This window comes from Lepisma saccharinum, chromosome 21 (assembly GCF_977018435.1).
Source record: "Lepisma saccharinum chromosome 21, izLepSacc3.1, whole genome shotgun sequence".
NCBI classification, from domain to species: Eukaryota; Metazoa; Arthropoda; class Insecta; order Zygentoma; family Lepismatidae; genus Lepisma; species Lepisma saccharinum.
In genome coordinates, this window is record NC_139249.1 from 11,535,831 (window position 1) to 11,561,686 (window position 25,856).

At 36.3% G+C, this 25,856-nt stretch overlaps 2 protein-coding genes across 4 annotated transcripts in view; one reads left to right on the forward strand and one right to left on the reverse strand.

Annotated features, from left to right (window-relative positions):
• Positions 1–24,501, reverse strand: part of LOC146003904 (NHL repeat-containing protein 2) — a 29,192-nt gene extending 4,691 nt beyond the window's left edge. The window contains exons 1-11 of one of the 3 annotated variants that reach the window (XM_083142380.1): positions 24,454–24,501; positions 24,062–24,190; positions 23,137–23,303; positions 21,224–21,383; positions 17,059–17,321; positions 15,268–15,405; positions 13,899–14,125; positions 12,673–12,898; positions 10,039–10,257; positions 6,016–6,129; positions 4,029–4,209 (exon numbers count right to left, since the gene is read on the reverse strand). In XM_083142380.1, coding sequence (XP_082998506.1) covers positions 4,029–4,209; positions 6,016–6,129; positions 10,039–10,257; positions 12,673–12,898; positions 13,899–14,125; positions 15,268–15,405; positions 17,059–17,321; positions 21,224–21,383; positions 23,137–23,303; positions 24,062–24,190; positions 24,454–24,490 — 1,861 coding nt within the window. In that variant the 5' untranslated portion in view covers positions 24,491–24,501. Of the gene's footprint in view, positions 1–4,028; positions 4,210–6,015; positions 6,130–10,038; positions 10,258–12,672; positions 12,899–13,898; positions 14,126–15,267; positions 15,406–17,058; positions 17,322–21,223; positions 21,384–23,136; positions 23,304–24,061 lie in introns of all 3 variants that reach the window. The other 2 variants (XM_083142379.1, XM_083142381.1) reach the window with 2 other exon arrangements.
• A 230-nt stretch (positions 24,502–24,731) lies between these two features.
• Ddx56 (putative ATP-dependent RNA helicase DDX56) overlaps positions 24,732–25,856 on the forward strand; it is a 30,664-nt gene continuing 29,539 nt past the window's right edge. Inside the window, exon 1 of the mRNA XM_083143287.1 lies at positions 24,732–24,942. Within this exon, the coding sequence (XP_082999413.1) occupies positions 24,874–24,942 (69 nt within the window). The 5' untranslated portion in view covers positions 24,732–24,873. The remainder of the gene's footprint in view (positions 24,943–25,856) is intronic.

Genomic DNA, 25,856 nt, shown 5'->3' on the forward strand with positions numbered 1-25,856 from the left:
ATAGGTTTTAAAAATCCTAAAATAGGTTCTAAAAATCCCAAAATAGGTTCTAAAAATCCTAAAATAGGCTCTAAGAATCTCAAAATAGGCTCTAAAAATCCTAAAATAGGTTCTAAAAATCCTAAAATAGGTTTTAGAAATCCTAAAATAGGTTCTAAAAATCCTAAAATAGGTTTTAAAAATCCTAAAATAGGTTCTAAAAATCCCAAAATAGGTTCTAAAAATCCTAAAATAGGCTCTAAGAATCTCAAAATAGGCTCTAAAAATCCTAAAGTAGGTTCTAAAAATCCTAAAATAGGTTTTAGAAATCCTAAAATAGGTACTAAAAATCTCAAAATAGGTTCTAAAAATCCTAAAATAGGTTTTAAAAATCCTAAAATAGGTTCTAAAAATCCTAAAATAGGTCCTAAAAATCTTGTTGAAATTCGAAAAATCCTGAAGTACGTTAAAAAAAACTTAATAGGTCAAAATTCCTGAAAAATTATGATTAGGTATAGTAACCGGCAATTAAAATGAGACACCTATATCCTGAAATACACACTATCTTGCATAACATTATGTGTGTTGCCTAACCCTACAGTGATGGCAGAACTTACCATTGGAAATTTACTATTAAAATCCACTCTTCTCCGTATAGTTAGGTAACAATGTGTTTTCATGTTATCCACAGTCAAACTCCGCAATTTTGTCTGTAAGGATCATCTTATATGCTGAAAATAATCTCTCAACAAGTGGTGCAAACTTCAATCCTGAAATGTTAGTTTGCAAGGCATGAATGCCACAAAGCACCAATGTGACGTGAAAGATCAGACCACTTTGGACTGTACAGGTAAGAGTGGCACCAGACATTTTGCTTTGTTTAGAGCTTTGAAAAATCACCATGGACTTGGAGGAAGGGAAATCGACAGAGAGTATATTTCAAACACGTTCTATGACAGATATCGTCATATGGCTGATTTATCTTATCTTGCCTACACACACTGTGATTTAAACACGTCCAGGTACACTGAATACAAGTAATTCATAGAATTCACGAAAGATGGAGTATTAGCGCTGTTAAAATAATCACTGCTCACGTTACTATGAAAAAATTAATGTTGGAAGGTCCCAATCGGAATTTTAGGAATTAAACTATAAATTCTCGAGTTACGTCTCGTGTAGAAATCGATCTTATGATAAAATCCATTTTGATTCATATTTAAGCTTTCTGGTAGCACGTTTTGACTTTAGGTTATAAAATCCTTTATTTTAATAATAAATACCGCAAAAAGTTTGATGTCGCCTTTTGCACAGGGACATTTCGGGCTGACAGCGATTTTACGGGGTCTTCCAATTTGTGCACTTAACATTAAAAGTTGATTCATACAGTGCGATATTCTCCATATTTCACATAAATAAATAACTATTAATATTTAAGTCTTTATTATAATAAGATCTTTGATACATACACATATATATTTATGTTCAATAATATGTTCAGAAATATTGTTTTTGTAAATGCGGAAAAACGTGATGTAAAAAAGAGTTGTTGGAACTTGGGAGGGAAAGTGTGGCGAATAAAGGATGGTGGAATTTTGGTAGGTTTGATGCAGAACGAGAGGAAAATAATCCTCAAAGATTGGCTTTCACAGGATACGTGGACAACGTTGGAGTAATGTATTACTATTTTGAACAACCGGAGATCGTCTGATGGAACGGGCATTTAGTGAAAGTGAAATCGAACATTTATAACGATCCATGAAAAAAGGTAGGGTGAGTGAAGGCTTCACGTGATCCCACCGCTTCAGGAGGTAAGCCGTTGTAGTTACATATCTTTCATAAGCTCATGTTTTAGTACTTATTGGGTAGATCTGCCTAAAATACGTTTGTGGACAAAGCATGCTAGCGTGTGATTCAAGGGGTGAAATATAGATCGCAAAATGATTGTTCTGAATCTCGTGGCTTGCAGCAAATGGCGGGCGATGCCATTATAATAAATAATTGAGTTTTCTCAAATAACTAGAACAAAACCTGATTAAATCTATCAGAAAAGCTAGAACTTTGAATAGGTGTTTACCCCTGTAATTTATGTCTGGGTAGAAATCAATAACAAAGTTCTTTAAAACGTCAAAATATTTCAAGGTCATATGTCCTTATATGGGCATGTAGGTTGCAGACAAAGACAGAATAATGAATATTTTCACGGCTTGTAATTGATGTACAATTGCTTTGAACCTTCTGTTCAAGAATGATTCTAGTTAATGATATTACCTTATGGTAATTTTTGTGCAAATGAGGCGATGTTGTCTAACTTGTCACATAGTGGAAAGATTTACAAAGTCTTAAAATCAGCTGTTCATGCTGCAATAAGCAACGAGGTGTTTGCTTTTGAATAAACAAACAGCTGCAGTTGTTGATATGTGTCAGAGATGTAATATCTCATATTAATAAATGAGTTAAGTAATTTATGAGTTCTATTTCACCCTGAATATATTCACTAGAATTGGTATGTGATAAGTGCATATTTCATGTATTAATATTTGTGTGTTTCCTTACAGAAGGGAAAACTTTGTGTGTCCTGCCTATGTATCTAATGTTATCTTATGCTTCCAATTGACATGGCATATATCCAGGGATAGGTTAGGAATTTGGGTAACTTCAAAAATTTGAAATACGATTGACATGCTAGAGAGACATGGAAGTGGGTTGGGGTAAAACATGTGAATTACACCAGATACTTTTGTGCTAATTCTGAATTTGAAGTCAAAGGTTGAATTATTTGGTGACTCAGTCAAGTATATCCTTTATTTGAATATTTTATTTTTATTGGATAAATTTAGTTTTCAACATAAATATAATCTCTTTTGGGGTTTGATTTCCTCTTCAGTAATCAACCAATCTGCGCTTCCCGCGTTACGGGTATGACACATGAGAGCCATCTGAAGAATACAAGTTTGAAGTTGTTGTAATTTTGGTGTCAAGGGAATCTTTTTCGGGTGCTCTCGTGACGTGATTGCATGCAGGTAACCCTCACCTCTGACGTACCGTCATAGTTCGTCATTGGATTTTTTGTGGAAAACAAAGCAAATGCCTCTGTGTGACATAAAAATCCTGTAAAACCATTAAAAATACATAAAAACCTAAAAAAAGGCTTGATTTAGGCACATGAACCTCTAAAATAGGTTCTAACAAGCAATATAGTTTTTTTAGGCACTATAAAACTTCATCAGTTGCGTTTTTAACAAAACGCTGACATAACTTCTTATTTGTTATATACCTTCAAAGGAAAAAATAGGTTAAAAACCTAAAATCAGAAGTCTAGTGATGAGGCATTATATAGAGCCCATGTGTTTGAATGCACAAGAGGTTTCGGGAGGACTGGGTTTCAGTGGAAGATGATTCATGAACAGGCCGGCCTTCAACAGCACATGATTTTCTGCCTCAAGGACAGACGATGAACCAAAACTTACACTGAGATACTGTAACGCTTGTGAGAGGCAATTTGCCACTGGCAACCTTACTTGCAGGTATCTGGCAATGGTTCCTCTTGCATGATAATGTAAGGCCCCATACCTGCTCTTCCACATCCTCCATATTTGCCCGATCTGTTGCTGCATGATTTCTTTCTGTTTTCCTGTGTGAAAATACCACCAAAAATAAAGCAACATCTCGCAATCAAAAAGGCTGTGACAGATGTGTTGAGAAGCATCTCACAAGCGGCTTTTTCTGCTTTCTTCCGACACCTCCAGAAACGCTGCCAGCTGTGTATAGATAATAATAGTAAAATAGTCTTTATTAGAGCGGGCATGTTTTGGTCTTGAGGGCTGCTCTTACTTTGCAGACTACTTTGACAGAACAAAGGACCAATAGTTGGTAAGGTGAATTATATTTTTTTAAACATCAGTCCAGGAACTTTTCTGACAAATGTTACATTTTTGTGAAATGTATAGTCCTGCAATGGGCTCCCCATACCCATGACGTACATGCACATTGTGCATCTAGCAACTCACAATCTTCAAGTTAGAACTTGAACAGCGATTGAGAATTACCTGGTAATTGTAGGTTCCACTTCTGAGGAGCTCCTTCTGTTAATGTAAGTTGCTCCCCAACATCAACTTTAAGTTTGATAGTTAAGCTGCCTCCCTCTGGGTTAATACCCACATCATAGTTTTCTACAATATCATATGGGGCTTTTGTTGAGATGTCTGGTTCCGTTGTGTTGATTATAAGCTGAAATTAAATAATAGTTATTTTTACATAAAATAAGTTATATTGGATTAAGACACAAAATCAGATGGCAAATAATTCTTCTATGGTTCTTTCCACTATATTATTGATACAAAACTTTATTATGCCAAAGAACCAAATTGGCAAACTGTATTAGGCAATTCAGTATTAGAATATTCATGTGAGAATCAGAGGAATGTAAAATGCAGGTGCGTCGCATGAGCACCTGAACACTCATGTATCTTAAATTATGTACATATTAAATGCACACACACATATATTTTTATTAAAAAAATACTATGTTTGATGTACGAGTATATACACAAAATTTACTCTGACACGACTTATTTCACGTCTGATAACTTTTTTAGATAGTTGGTAACACTGACTCCTACGGTGTTCCACGGAGGGCGTTGAACACAATTGCTGTGCGTGTTGCATAGAGCTGACAGCTAAGGAGCTGTTGGCTACTATACCCCGAAGATGTTCAGTTCGCTGTGCGAACATTGATGCAAGCGACAATACTTCTTACATTCGGCACCAGAGTGCAGCATATACAAGACATGTCTAGGAGGACTCGAAAAGGTCTGTGCTATATAGTTGCAAACTTTAGCGACAATTCGCTAAACCTGGCAGATTTTAAGGGGGAGGGACAATTTCCCCTAGGTCCTTCTTGCATTACTTCAAATATAGCGTGATTTTGGGGGGAAATTGTTGAAAATAAATCGAACTGTTATTCTCACTTTTTCAATTGAAGATGAAGTTACAAGGGAAAGGAGTATATCTGCATTCAGTACAAAAACATTATTGTGAACACTCGTATGCGAACCGTACGCGACGCCACTGGTAAAATGGTTTAAACTACCTACTCACTTTGAGGAGCTATACTTGGGAGTCAGATCAACATGGTTCCATCTCTTCTCAACAGTAAGGTAGAGATACATATCTTCATTTTTAGTGATTTTTGGAGGGGAGATACATTGATCTGACTCCAAATAATGGTCTCAAGCAAGCAGATACATTAAAAAATGAAACAGCGCATTTTTGGAGTTATGTTACTCTGGTTCTCTCATGCCAATTTAATAGTTGATCTTTAGCAGACCAGGTTTTAAAGGTGTACTCTTTTTAAGAGAAGTAACTGTCATAGAACACTATGTCTGTTTGTTTATCTTTGTGCTGAATGTCCCTGTGCCTCCACCAGGTAGCAAACCCAGAACCCCTTTATTGCAAGGGAACGAGGTGAATCGAACCTGCAAATTCCTCCATTGACAATGCCGCAAAAGAGGATCACTAGTCTAGACAAGGTTTGTCCTATTTGTCTTCATGCTGTATCTGCTTTACCTGTTACAAGTTAAGTCCAACAAGACCGTCGCAGCACAAGGCATTAGGTGACCTTCAAAATATGATAGAATTTGTCAAATCAATAATTTTTATAGTGTTATTTTAATCAGTTAGTACTTAGTGTTTGTCCATAAATTGGATGTGTGTGTGTATGTTCCGGCATAACTCTCGAGCGCCTGGAGCAATTTCAACCAAACTTGGTACACATATAACTTGCAATCTGGAAAGAAATACTGTGGGGGTAAGACACCCCTAGGGGTGGGGTAGGAAGGGGGTGACATAAAAATAATCAAAAACGACCGATATTAGTGTGGAATTCATAGTTTTCGAGGTCGCTAATATGAATAGTGACACCCCCAATGCCGTTCAACTCCAGGTTCATTTTACACTATAGTTAGAATTCATTATTATCCTGTCTAATAGAAAATTGGGATAAATAAATATTGAATGATGTATGGATGTACTCACTTGATTCACAAACATCTCCTTCAAGTTAACAACTTTAATGCTATGGTTGTTAGTATCGGCTACATATATCCTAGTCCCATCTTCGTTAATGCAGATGCCACCAGGTTCATTGAACTAGAAGATAAATTGAATGGTATCATGGACATTTCTTACAAAGTGAAAGTACGTAACAAGCTGGATACACTAACCCACATTCTGACTTCTGTGGTCAAGCACGGTACGATGCTAACGGTTCCGGGTTTGAATCCCTGCGTGGGCATGGGCTTTATTTATGAGTGTCATTTTACTAATTTCAACATATCATCACTCATTCTCATATTCGTGATTAGCCAAAAGTGGCATAAAACCTAAGTAAAATATACCAAATCAATCCAATCCAAGCACCACACACTCGTACAGCACACTGCTGATACTGAAAAAGTAACTCAAAAACGTGAGTCTCTTTAGTTGAATTTTAATTACCAATACTAGCTAAAGCTTTTCCAGCATTTTGACCATTCCTGTGGTCTGCGAAAAAAGCAGTGTGACACTTTCACAAAGTCAAAGTATCCTGCAGGTTATGCAAAATTCAAAGTTCACATTGATTTTGTACCAAAATTGTGTGAAAAACTATTTTGTTTACAAAACAAGTTTTTTACTATGTTTATATCAATTTCATACTTCATGTAAATTATAATGCATTATGTAAGTGTATCTTTATATTTTGTTTTGTCCGTTGGTGGTTCAGATCTGAAACATTGAGCGTAAAGATATTATTTGTACATTGTAATATTTGAAATTTTGTGTTCATGTAGGCAATTCTTGTATTGGATAGTTATGTCTGACATTTTATGTTACTCTTTCAATCATACTTGTATTATTATTATTTTAATGTTTTTGTTTTTAGTAACTATACTTTCTTTTGTGTACATTTACAATGTACTTTAGCGTTGACATACTTCATGTTTATCAGAAAATATGGAACACTATAATTGGGCATTTGCCTGTTGTGTTCAAATAAATAAATTATTATACTCTGATGTAATTTTTGAACATTTTAAAGTAAAACTGCTTATAATTGGAGTGGAAAACCCAGACATTAATATTAATCAATATTTTGAAGAACTTTTAATTCTTACAATGTATCGGTTCAGCTCTAGTTGATTTTCATGCTATTTTAGACCCTCCCCTTTTTTTTAACATTTTGAACTTTGGAAATCCACTAAGAAATATCTCTTTAACATATCCAAAATGTTGGAATAAAGAAAGAACCCATATACAGTCAACTCTCGATTCTACGACCCCGGGTATAACGACCCCCTCGAAGTAACGACCCTATTCCCGGGAACTGTGAAAAATTTAGAAAAAAGTTGAAAAATTTGGAAAAAAGTTGAAAAATTGAAGGAAATCGTCCGAAAAATGCATTGTTTTTTTTCCCCATTCATTCCCTTCACGAGCACTCTACCGCTCACAATTGGGTCTGAACTAAAAATAGACACCACCACACCATGCTTGAGTGAAAACCAATAGCACTTGACCTCTACCCTCCCCTCCCTCAAGCGCACCAATGTTACCCCGCACCGGATACCCAACACGCCAGGCTTGTTTTGCCACGCTTTCTCTTTGATACGCGAGAAGAGAAGATCGAATGTGCTTGGATGTTATTTTAAATTGACCTTGACTTGTTTCCTTGTCCTAAGAGCTGCTGAAATCTCGTAGGTGAGGAGGGGGGGGGGGGAGCAGCCCGAAATGACTGCTGGACTTGCAGTCTTTGCCAATGTGTATGGCAGGTCAAGCTCTGTCATCGATAAATACACCACCTTCAGAGATAAGATCGCAGGAATGTTCCAAAATACAGATGCGTGGCGCCTGGAAGTCTGGCCCATCTGTCCAGCTCTGACCTAGATTTCAGTACGTTCCCGTGAGTGAGCAACTCTCGGCCTTGTAGCTGACAACTTCCAGTAAATGCTTTCATTCAAAACGTGTTCTTTGTTAACTGCAACACTTCATAAAAAAGCGAAACTGTTAGAGATAATCAAAGCCACATAGGCGAACTAAAGATCGTCAACCCGCTTAATGCGTTGTCATCCAGGTTTCCACAAAAGTTTACTTCGATCTTACGTACATCATAACTCCCGTTTCCCACTTCATACGTTTTCCTAATTGTGTCGATGTCGTAATATCTGCCAAAAAAGTGTTCCGTTGGCTGACTGGCTTCTCCCTTTTTTTCCTGTCAGCAAAGGGGGGCAGGTGCGATTTTCTTGCTTGTGTGTGCACATGGGCTGATTACAGGCGAGGGTGGAAGTGGACCCACCCCTCTTCCTTTCCTTTGACGTCTAAAATGGGGCAACCAGTTCTGGATATATTCTTAAAAAAAACCAAAAAAACTCCCCTCCCTTTTTCCCCAGCTTATTCTCCGCCACTGGTGTACACGGCAATGTTGATAATTGCAGAATTCAGGTCTTTTTCTTTATGCTGTTGTCTGCATAGGAAATATTACCCGTATTATTGTCTGTTGCATGGTAAAACGTAAAGCAAGGGTCATTTCTTTCTTCTTTACACTGTTGTTAAAAGTTCAGTCTTCGACAGTCAGTTGCGTTATCTTTAAAATGCTGGGATGTTTCCCTTCCGCCACCTGTTGCTCGAACTTCCAGCCGGTCTTCTTGTTTTTAGGATGCAGCTGGCGCCAGTGTTTTGTCTAGTGGCTGAAAAGCTCTTGCTTGCAGATAAAAGCAATGACTCATCCAGGGCGAAGGAAAAAGTTATTGTTTTGAATCTCGCAAAGCTGTTTTCATTTGAAGATAACGAATTCGATCTCCAGAAAGGAAAACAAGAGTTAAAATAACTTCATGTTCTGCGCCTTCTGATAAGCAAAACTGTAAATTTAATTCGCATCCACTTTTCTTCAGAACCATTCATGTGAAAAAAAGAAGTGCTGAATGGTCGCTGAGATCCATTAAAAAGACATTCAAGGGGAAACTTTTGGAGGAGTGGGTGTTTGACATCGAGAATACTCCTAAATCCAACATTAAATCATCGATTAACGTGAGAGTAAATAACAATCTACCATTTTGATATGTAAAAATGCACAGATTCATAAAGCTTCTTTTCAGTTCATTTTATGCTGATGGGCTAATTGGGACTAAATATACAGTTTAAAGTGAAATTCAATTCCAAACCTAAACGACTTTCGACTGGGACGCTGTTTAATGACGTGTCCTAGAATACGCACTGGGTGAAGACAGATCGCAAGTTGCGCGTTTCCTTTTTCACACTGGATTACAATGCAAGTCAAGGAAGGAGTTTGGACTGCTCTCTTGAATGGGGAGGGGGGGGGAGGGTGAATGAAGTAGGTTGAAGCAAAGAAAACGTGTTTTTTTTTTTGCGATGTACTTTACACAGCTGAACCAGAACGAAAATTACATCCCCGCCTTTTTTTTTGTCTGGTGCCTAGAAAGGTTGTGTTGTTTCTCCAGAGAGATCTAATCTTACCAGTTAATCTTGTAACAGACAATGCTCTAGTAAACCCCTACAAAATCCAACATTCATTCTGCCCGATTATCTCCAGACTTTTGCTGGCGCCAGTGTGACTGGTGTCAAGTTTCTTCGAGTTTCGCTTGCAATAAACGAAAGATTGTTTTCCTTTCCATAGGTCTCGGTGCAAACGGGTTTCTCATGAACTATAATTAGCTAGAAAAGCAACGACTGTGCACAATTGAAAGAAAGTAACATTATTTTAAATTATTTAAACATTTTCATGTTCTATTTTCCTTCTCACAACACGCATCCTGTGCATAACAGGTTGTATAACTACCAGGATAAATGGTGTTACCATCTCCTAGGCATCTTTGTGTCCGTTTGAGCTCCGTTTAAGCAGAAAATTGGGGCAAATTCCAATAACGACCCCTTCGAAATAACAACCCCTTTCCCGGGAACTGTGAAAGGTCGTTAAATCGAGAGTTGACTGTATTTTTAATTGTGAAAAGTGTGGTTACCCAAACATTCAAGAAAGTCCTGAATAGTTGTATCATGCAAGATTCTTACCTGTATGTCAGTGGCAACTGCTCCACAAACGTCTCCAGGTTTACCATTCCCTAGGAACGTACTGCATTCTCCAGTCTCTATGTTTATGTTCTTAATCTTATGGTTATAGGAGTCGGCAACATAGACAACTCTTTCCCTGGAAGACCAACACAAGCCCAAGGGATGCTGCAGCTTAGCTTCGTATCGTTTCCCGTCCACATCTCCATATGCAAATAAATTCTGAATGAGAAATGATAAATACATTAGCCAATACAATAACCAAATTACCTACTCATATGTCTCCAAATCACCATTGAACAAAAAATTCCTTCTGAATTTAACAGAGCGTGCATCAAGCTCAAAACGAGTACAAAAGTGTCTAACTCAAGTGTAAAAATGCTTTTACTGGGAGCATAAACACTGATGGGGATTTGAGATTGAAGTGACAGGTGAAAAGTGAAGTGCAGCACTGGAGGTTCACACTAAAACGACAAGCAATGTGGACACCTTTCAGCCTACAAGCAAACATTCATCATGCACGTACAAACAACAGGCAGAAGCGACATGGTGGATGCCATTGCAAAAACAGCCCAGTCCCAGGACACACTACACATGTTGTGTCATGTTGGTTCAGTTCGAAAGGTTGTATTGATTACTGAAGGTTCACTTCCAAACGATATATGTCACTTGTCACCTTGGTCTGAAAGCCCTCGTATATAAGTAAGTCAGTAAGTAGGTTACAAATGTATATTAAAAAAATGCTAAGTTAGATACAGAGGTGAAAATTGTTTTTGTTTTTCAACATAATCTCCACCAATATTGATACATTATCCCCCATACTGACAGTCCAAGTCTCTGCTCAATGCAGTAAATAGTTTAGAAGTTATTTGACATTTTAACGGGTCCATCAGTCCTCCAAAACCTGCTACTTTGGCCTACTATCCCAGCCACAGTCGCATCTCACGTTCAACATCTTCATGATCCATCAAACTTTTGCTGCCAGCGTGAGCACACTTTATGGAAATTCAAACGATCATGCATTATGCAGTAAGCTAAACCATGATAACACCCTATTGCAGTTGCTATGCTGTCTATCGTTACTCGCCTGTCAGCTCAAATCATCTCCTCCATCCGTACCAGTCCTCGAGTACGATCACAATTTTTAAACTGAGCTTCTCATGCATGCGTCTGCTATCTGAATATCATCAACCTGGATTGTGCTGCCACCTAATGACACCTTTAGAAATTACTCATTGCTATTTTCAGCTATGCTACATCAGATTGTGACCCACACACACACGAAGAGAAAAAAATATTCATCTGCAGGGTTATAATTACACATGCATTATTATTATTATCCCAACATGCATTTATTTTCTTGAGGAACAGAAAATTCAAATCTAAAACACAGGATAACCTTCCATTTTTACACATATTATCACTAAAATTATAGTAATTGTACACTTGCTTAAAATTGACATTCTAACTGTTACACCAATCTATCAGAGTAATAACAGTGGAATCTCGTTTTTACATTTTTCAGGGAACCAAGCTGAAAGAACTAAAAATGCGGGAAAATGTAAAATCAGGGAAAATTTCGTAGCATTTTGCTCTATTGGGACCATGAAGATTGAATGTACAGTGCGTTCAATTTAAAATTGTACCCACCGATATATGTAGGAAAATGCATACCTTGGCTACAATAAGTGTTGGAAATTATGTATATTGTAACTTGTCATATCACCAAAAAATTTCGTCAGCACTGTTAGGTATTCGTCGATGTGCGGAGTGCGGTACAATTTTAAATTGAACGCACTGTATAATACAGGAAAATTTAAAACTCGGGGTTCCACTGTAGTACACACTATGAGAAGTTCATGAAAAATTCTTAAATCCACCAATTCATTTTAAATTTTTCTAATACCCTTAATTGAATTTTAAAGAACACTATAAAATGAAGAAGGCAAACACATGGTACAGTGCACTCGCAATTAACATAGGCTCCAATGTTCTCTGCACTGTTGCCGTGACGTGTCTCTCACGTACAGATTATGTTCACCAGCTGTCCTGTCGCTCTCACTGCTCAGAGAACGATGAACATGAAATCGTTGAAAAGCTGAACGTCCCCTCTTTCTGTCCCCACCATCAGTTTCCCCTCCAAGTGCTTCTGCGCGCGATGCCAGAGCCAATCTTATTACTTTGATTTGAGAGAAAGCAAAAATCTTAAGACACTACAAGTAATTTATTCTATTTAGGGTTGATACTCCATCAGTATCAGCTGATATAGGCATATCAGTGAATTTTACCAATCCAATATATCTGTAAACATCTTCAAATTAAGTGCAATATTGTTAAAATATTTATAGATATAAACATGTAATTTCCATTCCATATTTATTTTTTAAAGTAAATGTCTAAGTATGCAGCTTCTTTTGCATTGCAAAAGCGTGATTCATCTGATAACATGCATTTATTAAGGAGGTCAATGAACCATATGGAATTTTATATCAGATCGGTAGAATATCGGTAATCGGTATCAGTAAATTTTATATCAGTACATAATCGGTATTCACCGAAATTTCATATCAGTCCATCCCTAATTTTTCTTTATTCATTCTACATTTCAAACTCATAAAATATGGAGTTTCTGCTTACGGTAGGTGATCTGTCTCCCCCAGCCACAGCCTGTACTTTGCCGTCTTCAAGGGACAAACTGCGGATGCTTGAACTCTCACTGTCTGCTATGAAGACACTCTGCAGTTCCTCCGACGCAGATATTCCTGACGGTTGTGCAAATCCTGCTACGTGTGGATACGAGTTGTTTCTGTTCTCTTCCTTCCCACTTCCGGCAACCATAAGGCACGTTCCTGCAGCACAATCCCTGTCACATTAGAGAAATAGTATAATTAGCATTGAGCCAATACCACTGCTGATACTGCTCTTATGGATTTCCCACTGACACCAATACTTGGAAATTATAAGAGTTCAAGCTAGTTCAGAATATGTATAAATTTTAAGATGCAAGTTTTCCATTGGAACTATATCATAGCATTCTACCAGAGTTTTACTTAAAATACTTGTAATTTCACATGAGATACTAATCTAATCACAAAACTCAATTCATCCCACAATGTAGTTGCTAAAATCATGAAAATAATACATTTTACATAATTTCTAGTGTACGAGGGGAGAGTGAAAAGTTTTGAGCCTCACATGAAAGGAGTGATGCTAGATAGTTCAAATTTTGGAGGATGTAAGGTTTGAGTTTTAGGACACTCTGTGCGAACTTTTATGAAATTCACATGTTTTCTTCTATTTTATTGTCCCGTTGAAAATGAATGAGGTGTCAGAGAAGAGAGTGGCCGATAGGGCAGTGATTCGGTACCTCTGTCAGCAAGGCCTCACTGCACAGGCTGCTTTGGTCGAGTGTGGCTTCATTGCACTTCCCCATCCGCCTTACTCCCCCGACCTGGCCCTGTCAGATTTTCATCTTTTCCCTGCTATGAATAATTCACTTCGAGGACGTCACATCCACACGGACGAAGGCGGTCATTCAGTGGTGTGAGACTCGGGACAAATCATTCTACCAGATGACTGTAAAGAAATTGCAGCACAGAATGCATAAGTGCATTGATCTGGTGGGGGATTATAGTGATTATGTAGAGAAATCATAATAAGAAACTGTAGCTCAAACACCCCTTCCCTGTGAGGCTCAAAACTTTTCACTCTCCCCTCGTATATAGTGTATCATATTGCATTTTTTTTTACAGACTGCACAAAACAACCAGACTTTGGAAAAGTATAGATGATCAATATCAGTTTTCTGTTGAAGAGAGTCGTTGTTGAGCATTAAACCTAAATTTAATTATACAATAACTAACCTTCCTTTCCACCATGTGGAATCTTCTAAGAAGAGAGCCCATATCTGATGAGATCCAGCCATTGCTATCAATACAACATCCTTCTTCTGTGTAATTGGATTTGTAACAACACACAGGTCCCAAGGAGAAGAAATAACTTGATCTGTCCATACCTGGCCACCAACTTTATCCATCCCTTGATTTCCTGTGCCTACAAGTGTTTTCACATGCTTCGTTTTCAAATTAACCTGAAAAATAAAATAATTATTTGACACACACATCTACTGCCTTCTGATTGGTTCAGGAAATCACCAACAATCGGACCCTCAGACAGGGTTCTAGGGTAATTTACCTACATTTAAAGGATATTTAGGTCTCTTTTCAAGCTTTGAAGATATAAAAATACTTTTACCTGGATAGGGTTTGTTGTACAATAATTTACAATTTATTAGTACTGTAATCTACAAGAGATTAATGCATTTACAAGGTGTAGAACATTTTTACAAAAATCTTTAATTTTGCAGTAAATAATTGAATATTTAGAACAGGCAAAGTTATCATAAGCTTATATACAGATTAATCAGTTTGATTCAGAAAGTGTAATAGTGGAAACGACTAGGGTGATGATGCACTTGGAAACAGCAGAACTTCACAAAAATCTATGAAACAATTGAATTGTTGCAATTTAAGGGCACATATGTATAATATTCTAATACTGACGTTCTTATAGGGTCTCCCTGATGACATATTTGCCTTGTAATCAAGGGGTCCTGGGTTCAATTCCTGGTCGAGGCACATAGTAGTTTGGATTCCACTATAAATTAGACACAGTCTATGATTAGCATATGTGAGCATAAAGTGATCTTAAAACAACACTAACCTTTGACTTAACACATCAATATAGTGTTTACACCGATCTACAATAGACATCAGTATCTTGTTTCCTAACTGCTGTCACAGTAACAAACGATAACCTTCTATGATCAGTTCTTACTACTTAAGGTATCTTAATTTTTTTTTAATATGGGCTAAAACTGCCAATGTTCAAAGGGCATCAATTTTTCATGCGTTTCCTCAAAAAATACTTAATTTTCTTACGTTATTTCTTGATTAACCTCTAATCTGTAAGTAATTAGTAAAATATCTACATATTCGCCAGAATCTAATATATACACTGATGTGTGATACATCTAACTATTTTGCTTGCTAAATGCTGGGATGGATGTTTTTTGTGAGGTTCCCTTCAATTTTGTCCAATCATTAGTTACCCTTGTCATTGCGTTTAGCCAAAAGTGACAGAAAAACGATGCAAAATAACAATACAAATACAAATAAATAAGAGGCAAGAGAACAAATATTATTTTATAAAAATAAACACCAACATACACACCTCTCTTATGGCATGGTTTTCCGTATCAGCTACAAGCAGTGTACAAGGATCTATGAACACTAGTCCCTGTGGGCTGTGAAACTGTGCACCTATGAAATTCCCATCAACAAAGCCACTGGTTGTCCCTCCAATCACATGCTGTAAGAAACAACATATTTCACATCTCATGTAGGTTCCTTTTTATTTCAATTTCATAAAAACCCAGAATTAAGCTGCCAATGTAAAGTTATTTTCACCAACATTAAAGATAATTTCAAAAACAGATGATGTTGAACAAAGTTTTGAAATAAATACAGGGGAACTCCAATTTCATGTTTCCAGAATTTTTTTAAAAATTTGTTCAAAATATTGATCAATATTGGTATGTAAATATTCTTCTGCAATTGCATGCATCAAATTAACAAAAAATTTGCTTTAGAATATTCAAGAATTACATCACAATATGAAAATAGATGTTATGCAATTACAAAATATAGTTTTTCATGCAAAATAAAAAGTTAGAATTTTGCATCATTTTTAGGATAATTAAACTCTGCGAAAGTGTCCTGCAACATTTTTGCAGACCCCGTAAAAGACCAATATGCCGGAAAAGTATTGGCTGGTATCGGTATATGAATTCAAACCAATACCGATACTGATACATTGGCATCGGCTCAGCCATACTTTTTACTTGTTCTTTATTATACTAATTTGTTTGTTTTATGTCAGTACTTTATCAGTATCAGCCAAAAATTTCATATCGGCTAATCTCTATTCTTTTTGCAATTTTGCTAAATTCATTCTGAAGAAAGAGTTTGTGGTTTCCAGTGTCGTATTCTCACACGTTATCTGGTTTACAACTTTTTCATGTGTATAGAAATTACCAGAAAATTTGGAGTTGTCAAGACTTCTGTTTTTGTTTAACTTGCATGCCTATATCGATATTTTATTTCTATTACATCTAATCTAATGTCTTCTATCAATACACTTCTATGTGCGTTACTTTTGTCGCATGGAGGATGTCAAGATGATAATCATATTTTTTCCCATGTTCGGGTCAGCATGTCGACATCCACAGTATCTATTGCGTTGCTTATTCTGGCTTATTTTTATCACTTTTCTTCAAAATTGTTTGTCGTGTTTTGAATGAACGCTTGCCGGGAAGATATCGTGTTCGTCTGATTCCTTAACCCCATTGGACTTTCTTCTTTGGGGATATCCCGCAGACACTTGTATACGTCAAAAGTGATGAACATATGAACTGAAAGCCAGAATAAATTACGCAATAGCCAGTGTGGATGTCAGCATGCTGACCTGATAAAAAATTGAATATTTGTTAAAGAAGAAAAAAAAGACGTTAGATTTAGTTGATGAAAAGTAAAGTTCTTGATTAATATTTTATTCATATTATTATAAGTTGTAGCTTTAGTTAAATCTTCTTTGGTACTGTCATCCAAAGCTGAATTAAAGAACCCACATGGGAAAAATTCGATTATTGTCTTGACATCTTCCGTGCGACAAAAGTAACGCACATACAAGTGTACTGATACAGGACATGAAACTTTTTGAGTTTATCTATCTATCATTGTCACCAGTTTATTTGCATGTTCATTAGTTTCTGATTTATTAATAATTAAAATGTGTCAGACACTTTGTGTACACCCTGTATCACTAGTGGTTTCCTTTACATGCTGAATGGTGGCATACAATATGTGGGACATGAACAAGTTTAAAATGAAACTCCAGCGCTAGTGCTAGCATATGTGTAAACATTTTTCACATTGTACATGCAGTTTAATGTCAACTACACACCTCAATTTTTCCATCTGTTGAAGCAATGATGATCCTGTTATGTCCGGTGTCTGCTATAGCAAGCAAATTCGCAGAGCATGCTACCTTCCCCGGAAACAGCAAACTGGATGACGGTAGTGAGCGGCACGCGGGCTGCAATTGTATGGTGTGGCTTGACAGTTCTCCCTGGTCTCTGAAGAACGACAAAGCCTCTCTCACGAACAGGAACAGGTTTTCTCTATGTCCTTCTCCAATAAATAGAAATAACGGTTGTCCATTCGGACCTGGAAAAAAAAAGAACGGTTTCAAAACAGTTTCAAGAATTGCAACACAGTGATTGAAAGGGACGAACTATGGCAACCCTGCTTCAATCAGTGGCACCTTCATGTGGAGAGAATCATTGTTGATTGGAAAACATGTCTGGGAATGATGAGCAATAGGAGTATCAGGTGACGTGGCAAGTGAATCATTTGAGCATATTGCAAAAGGTCACAGATTCTTCCACATTGTCACCTTTAAAGAGTATTTCCTCTAATTTCTTTCAATACTTGTCAAAATGTGTTCCATATCCATCTCCATGGTTAAAAATGCACACAGCATAGCTACACTTAATAGCATCTCACTCCAGACTGTGCTATACCAACATTGGAAGTAGAAAGTCAACAAGGCAACAATCGCTAAAGCAGTGTTAAGAAAAAAAAAGTTTATTGTAAGCCCACTTTATGCTCAGATAGGGTAATCGGGACCAGGCACGAATCTAGAAATATATTTGGGGGGGGGGGTTGAACCAAGCAGCAGTAGGCAAAACTAAAAGTAATTCAGGTGCTAGCTGTATTTGTATCTTTATGTTTTTCTTTTTGTTGTTGCATTGCCATGAATGCAACTAACATAAGCTATGAATTATGATCTTAAAACATTTAATTTATTTATCAATATAAGACTGGATTAAAAGTGATTAATTCTTGTGCCAGAGTGGCCTTCCAGAAGAGGGCTCAAATGGTAACAGCTTGAATAACTATTATTTCTCAAGAAAACTAAGATTACAAGAGAAATAATTCTACAATGCAAGCAATGTGTACAAAAACTAAGAAAAGAAAGTAATAACTATGCAATACATTCTAATATATGCATGACTATCGTATCATTGCAGATTTTTTTGCAGGAGTGGAAGAATTTATAATGGCATGTTTATTATTACGCACATGATATACAAAACACACAAACACTCATTTAGTGATGCACATGATCAGGTCTCGAAAAAATCCCGGTCGTCATGGCGACTGAAAGTTTCAGCCTGGCGACTGTGATCTTTTGCTGTAATATGTACGAAATTTTGATGATTCAAGTTCAAATTGCAGTACAACGAAAGTTAGCAAATGATTTTTTTTTAAAAAAAATCAACATTGTGAACATTCCAGAGAGTCAGTAATAATTTCTTACTCTTTGTCCCCCAACACTCCCATTTCCTGTTTTCTCAAATGATTTAGCGATGTTTTGAATACTGTGATGCTCAGCTTCTTATACAGAGTGTTTCAAAAGTTGCACAACCCTAACTTTGAAAATGTATATCATGAAAACCGTAAGAGATATTTACACCGCGTTTTCTGCATTATAAAGTCTCATCCATTGAGATATTTTTCAAGCTTAAAATTATCAGTTTTCTCCATACAGAAAATTTAGATAAATTAATAACTGGCGGAAGCTAAATTTCTTCCAGAAATGCACTTTTGAATGAAAAAAATACGTAACAAATTATCGAAGGGTTGTAATTAGATGTCTGGTGCCATGTCAATCTGTCATTTGCGAACAACATTGATCATGTGCAACATTTGATGGATTTTTTATGGCGATTTTATGGGTTGAGTGAAAAAGTGCCATTTTTGGGACATATATGGCAATGCTAGCAGGTCGAAATATTGTCAACAGACGCACGTCACATTTGCAACATGTGCCAGATGTTACTGCATTTTTGGCTGAAAATTTCTATGTAGTACATTTCCTGTGTGTGTGCCTGATCTTCAATAATTAACATCTCTACGCTGGGAGGAACCAGGCAATGTCGAAGTCTACTGTGTTTCAAAGGCAACAGATCCCATTGCGGTAGCACTGGCAGAGACGATTCCACACAGCGATAGCGAAAAATCAGGCGAGGCCAGGCCGGCTCGGTAGTTCAGTGGTTAGAGCAATGGCACGGTATATCAGAGATCCGTGTTCGAGTCCTGGTCGAACCTGCATTTTTCGCTGAAAATTTCTACGTTGGTACATATTGTTGAAAATCAATTCTCAGATATTTTCAGCAAATTTACATTATTTTGTAAAATAATGTAATTGCTTTTATTTGGATACATGCTAACACAAATGTATTAACCCAATGATAGCGTACATGATTAGTTTAGTGCAGAAAACCTCGTGTAAATACTTCTTACGGTTTTCATGATATACATTTTCAAAGTTTGGGTTGTGCGACTTTTGAAACACTCTGTAGTATGCACAATTGCTAGTAGGTAGTTTCCTGGCATCTGATTTTCAGACCTGGCGCCTAGCTTTGAAGAAAAATTTTCGAGCACTGCATATGATATACAAAACACACAAACACTGATTTAGTGATGCACATGATATAGAAAACACAAACAATGAAAAACACATATTGTACTCATTAAAAAAATAGTAATGGAAATTTCTGCAAGTGAATTCCAAATATTAAAAAAATAATAATAATAATAAAAAAGTAAAGTGTTCCCCTGTGCTTAGCACCACGCCATGAAGGCATATAGGGGGTGTGGGGGTAACGCCCCACACTTTCTTGATCCGGTCGTGAGTGGGGGTGATGTGATCAGCACCATGCCCCTGACCACCTTTACCCCCCAGAGTTTCCCCCAGGTACCCATGTTATTCGACGCTGGGTGGGCACCGGGGCCGCTTCCAACGTTAGAACGTTCCCGGATTTAATAATGTAGAACTGAATTTAAAAATACAGGTGCTCTGTGAAAATTTTCAGATGTCATGGCAACCAGGCACTCTATACTCCTCTAACCGTGGAACCAAGTATCTCAGAAATCATAATATAAATGTTTAACATTAATACAGTTTATAGGTCTATTCATAGTATGTAAATGAGTTAATATTGTTTTGTTATTATTACATGAATAGGTAAAAACATGGCACTATAGTAAGCCCTGTGCTCGTACAGCTAACCAGAGGTCATAGATCAATAGTGCAGGTATTATATTAAATAATCAACAGCAAATGAAACTATTTAATTCCACAGCAAAATGGCATGCTAAAGATTGATTTTTGTAAAAAGTGTTAAAGTTTTTGGAAATTCAGCAACATGGTATGAAACTTAATGATATTTTACAACTAAACTAAACTATTTTCTTGTAGTTTACGGTTATTACAAGCATAAGAAAACAGTTTTTTGTTGTGACGTTTCAGAACACATGCTCCCTTCATGAGACATTTATTTTTATTTTGACTAAAGATACAGTTATAACAATAGTTATCAATTTTTTAAACATAAAGAATCCATTATATAATGGATGTTGTCCATGTTACATTGTTGTAATATAGCAACCTAACTGTGAAAAGAAGCAGTCTGTTTTATTTTTATTTCAGATAAAAAATTTTGATCACATTATTTTTTATTTAAAATTATGAATCCCAAATATCATCAGGTAATTCAAAGTCATCATTGTTTTCACAAAGTTTCTTGATGTTTTCTGTTACATTAAATTTTAAAGATGGTGGCTTACTCCATTTGTGAAAAAGAAAACTCCATACTGGATCTATGTTACCATTTTCATTATTTAATTTATTCCAGTGTTCTTCTGCAATGAACGAAGCTTCCCAGACATTCAACTCTATGTTTCCCGTCAATTTGTTTAAAACCCTTCTCTTTTCAATCAAATGCTTCTCTTCGATGACGTGAGCTGACAAACCTGTTCTTGGGTTTAGATCTATGTCCATATCATGTTCGTGCCATCTTATTGCCATTTTCCTTGCTGTTTGTCCCACATAATCCTTTGAACATGAACATAAACTAAACTAGATTGACTTGATAAGTTACAATATTAAAAATTCAGAGAAATGTTAAATCAATAAAATGATTAGTACATGCAAGAAACATTAGCTTAGTCTTAATAATAATGACTACAAAATAAACAATAACATAGAAAGAAAATGGTACCTAATATCAATAAAGTAGGCCAACATGGTATGCCAAGTGCCCCCCACAGTATGCCATCAGCATCATTCACTACAGGGTGTTTGATTCCATAACGCTGAACAGCAGCTAAAATGTTTGCCGAGTCTTTCTCATTGTCAAACTTTGCACTGTGCACACCAACCTATATAATGAATAAATATGTAAATTATGAATGTATCTTTCTAAAAATATTGACAATTGTACAGAAAAAAATACCAGAAAACAATAACAAACATATGAACATTAAACATAGTATTTACATATTGAATAAAAGTCAGGGGAATATATTTATTACACTTTTTATTTTAGTGTCACTCCACATAGATTACTAATGAATGTATCTCTCATATTTTCACCCATCTCATAATGATGCCTGCTACACTTGTGGATATTTTACATCACCTTCCCCTCCCTCTAGACTAATTGTAATGCTGTGGGTGAACAGTTGAAGGAACACACACATTGAAACTTCCAAAAATTACTCAGGATTACCCCTTCACAGTATGTTAAGGTAACTATTTGGTCATAAAAACACTAAAAAAATGATAAATAAAAAAAATTGGCAAACATGCCTGCTACAGGATTAAGCATCTTCTCTGGGAAGAATGAAAGGTAAGAATTTACAATATAGAGATATTGTGTAATTAGTTTACTAGTTGTTATACTCACTAAATATGCAGTTGTACTTACGTATATGCACATAATACTGGGTGAGTCTTTTAAAAGAGGCCCCGTGGAAAATGCGCTCCTTGCACATAGGCAACCTTGGTACACCGAAGAGAAGAGCGGGTTAGAGAACAGTCCAGGATATTGGTGCAAAGCATATTCGACAACATGACATGACATATCCTGGACTGTTCTCTGTCCCGCTCTTCTCTTCGGTGTACCAGGGTTGCCTACAGCAAGGAGCACATTTTCCACGGGGCCTCTTTTAAAAGACTCACCCAGTATTTGGGGGTAGCGTGTTTAAATTGCACATTGAGTTGTAGAACTTGTAAAATAACATTGTTAATTATCACGATGATTCCCCATAAACAAACATAGCAACCATGTTTGATGATGTGAAGAAATAACGATCAACGTCCACTCCGCTGTCTAGAGCGTTGCGACGCTGTTCAGAGTGATTCTCTTTAGTTCACAGCATTGGTCGTGGAAGGTAGTGGAAGAATGGCAGAGAGAAATAAAAGATTGTTAATGTGCTACAGTTATATAAGTGGTATAGAAGAGGATGGTCGTGGATAGGTTAACAAATTGATGGAATTTGGTGTTCTGCCGAAGGAGGGTAGTTACATGTGTGCACGCGGGCACGCTTTGAAATTGTACAGAAACCGTGCATGTATTGATAAAAGCATGTGGAATGTGGATTTTAATTAGAGGTAAGTTTGAAAACAGTGATTCAGTTCCTTTGATTTAAAATGTCTCATCACCAGTTACGTGCTACAAAAGTGTAGAACCATGCACGCATAGGTCACGCACCATTGGCGAATAGCCCCACGCACCATTCACAGTATGGTTAGGTTAGTTGCAGTTGGGTTAGGCAAACATAGTTAACATTTGTGGTTGTAGTATATCAGGAATATGTATATTTCGTTGTGAAATGATAGATCTTGCGAAAAATAATGAGCAATTCTACATTGTTGGTTGAGATCATGGACCACCATATTTTCCGATTTCTAGACGTGACCCCCAAATTTTAATTTCCGATTTGTGGTTGTGAGGCCTAAATTAGTGAGTATGCGAAATATTAACAAAATTGGAGAATATCTCTATAGTGGAAATTCGCTCCGAATTAAATCAACAAATGAAAGCAAATCTAATATTTCTGAAACATAAATTAACATTTCACAGTCACTGCTTGTTAATAATAATCTCATATTGTGACAAACTGTACTTACGACAACTATTCCACTTTCAATGCTGAATTCGGTTTCCAAAGCATGAAGATCTGGTAAAATATGCAAGCAGTTAATACAACAGTAAGTGAAGAAATCCAAAATAACTATTTTCCCTTTCAGATCCTTATGTATGGATAACGGATGAGAAACATTAAACCATTCCAATCCTGAAACATAATAATAATGGGCAATTGAGTCGATTCACCAAACAAATAAACATGTAATAAAGCTACAGTATTGGTTGCAACGTTTGAAGGTACTAATAGTTTGGTGTGTGTGATTATTTTTCAACACGATCACCTTGCGAAATATATTTACTCCATTTGTACACTAGGTTAGTTATTAGGTTCAGTCTATCATGATCAAATTATTCGCTGTAGAATTTCTATGAAAAGTTAGGTTTAATTGTTCTCTCAACAGATAATGATGACGGTAATAATAATATTTACCTTGATCACTACTTTATGGTATTGAATGGTGATTTGCCTTCGGAATGGATAACAATTGAGTCTGATAATGCAAAAGATGCATAAAAACTAAGACTTGACCAGCTGGAAACGGTTGAAAATACATTCTGACTCATGCAGCTGTTCTCCTCGTCACAAAATAAGTTGATGAAATGTCAAGAAAAAAAATATTTGTTTTGTACCTGTGCTATAATATGAGGATGGTAAGCATAACATTGCCCTTGTGATAAGGATGAAGTGTAAGTGATGGGAGTAATTTGAAAAATCTTAAAAGTGTAAAATACAAGGATTGCTCATACATGGTAGCCGGTGTATACATCAATTTACAAATCAGTAATTCTGTACTAATCAGAATAACAAACACATAACGTCTCAATAACGCCACATAACGCCTTAGACCAAACTTGGCCATGTATAATAATTGGTATGAAATAAATAAGGTGTTTACACAAACATACCATTTTCAAAATCTCTCACTTTAACATGTTGCTTTCGGATAAAAGTTTTTATGTGCTTCTTTATCAATTCTTCCTTATTATTGGCCTCCTCCGTCTCAGACAACGTCTCTATCAACTCGATAGTACATCCTGCAATTTCACTAATTAAATCAACACAGTCACCAGCACCATTCATTATTATTTCTCGCTACTATTAACTATTTTTTCCCCCTCGATATAAGAAAACACACGTCAGGTAAAAAATGGTTGGCACTTTTTTTTATGAGTGTCTCAGTTTTCCCTTCTTATCATCCACAATATCTTTGAAAACACTTAACTAAATTAAACATCATCTACCCTGTTGAATTCATAATATTATACAAAAACAACCATACAATAAAAATACAACAAACGTGTTTGGTTACAGAACTTCGCAACTTTACGGTTCATTTGTTTTGACTGCTCCCTCCAACTACTTAGGCACTTTACAAATTGTCCGTAGTCGTATACATTTAGCTGAAAGTGAAATGAGAAATTGACATTTACTAAAAAAAAAAAATCATTTTTTTATTTATCACGAAACGCTTTTAAATTATCGTATATATCATAGTATTTGTTTTCACGACACCAAATCACAGCTTACAGTGGTGGACAAATTGATTGCTCCATTTTCAACCCAGAACTAGCGTCTTGCGTGATGCACAAACATGTGTACCAACAATGCATAAACGCCGTGAAAATTAACTAAAATAATATTTCACATTGTGTTGAACTGAAGTTAGATTAGTTAAGGTAGAATCTATTAAGAACGCTTGAATAACAATATAAAAAAAATGGAAAGTGAGGAAGACGAGAAGCCTACAAATTTTCATGAAATGGAGCTTGATGATAGGATATTGAAGGTAAACGCCACCTAATTCACTGTATTTCTTAATTCAGAAGTGGTATTTATATGTTTGGTATACAATACATGATTGAAGAATGTGCTTTTCACTTTTCAGACGCACAATTCTTCGTGATTAACTAGCATTTAATTGAATTGGTACTAGTTTACTATCCTTCGGACAGATTTCTTCATTTCTACATAAGAGACTACTTACCGTAATAGGTATGACGGTACTATTATCGTATGGGTGAAACACCTACGAATCATATATTTCGGGCTTCTTTACATTGATAACGTGTTGCGGAACATTTCTTAAGGCGAAATAATGCATTTCTAACTAAGATAATGTTTATTTTCTCTATTTACGAGTACTTACTGTTACTTGTTGTTTCGAATCTGTAACACATTATGGCCGTGATAGCATACTGGTTTAGGGGGCGTTCTGAGAGTGTTTTGTCGATTTATGCAGTGGTGCAACCTCGTTCACCGGAAAATATCTACTTTCGTGCCCCTATTTGAAATTATGCTAATACGTCGCATTTACGTGTAGAACTTGTAAAATAACCTTGCGATTTACCACGTTCATTGTCCATACACAGCAATTCGGAACCATCTTTCTTTCGAAATTCGTTAATGCTCTTCCTTTACGCACAACACTCTTGCAAACTTGAATATTGACGTCAGACGAGGAATGCCTACGTGGTTAGGTTAGGCCTGTTAGGTTAGGTTCCATTAGCATAAATACAAAGAAAAGATAATATTTTCGCTAAGAGACGCGTTACCTTTGTATTGCCTAACATGAAAAAGGTCTCTCCTGTGACGTCAGAACACAATGTTGCTAGAGTGTTGTGCGATAAGTGACACTCATTCGGGTCGGAACCATCTTTCTTTCGAAATTTGTTAATGCTCTTCCTTTACGCACAACCATCT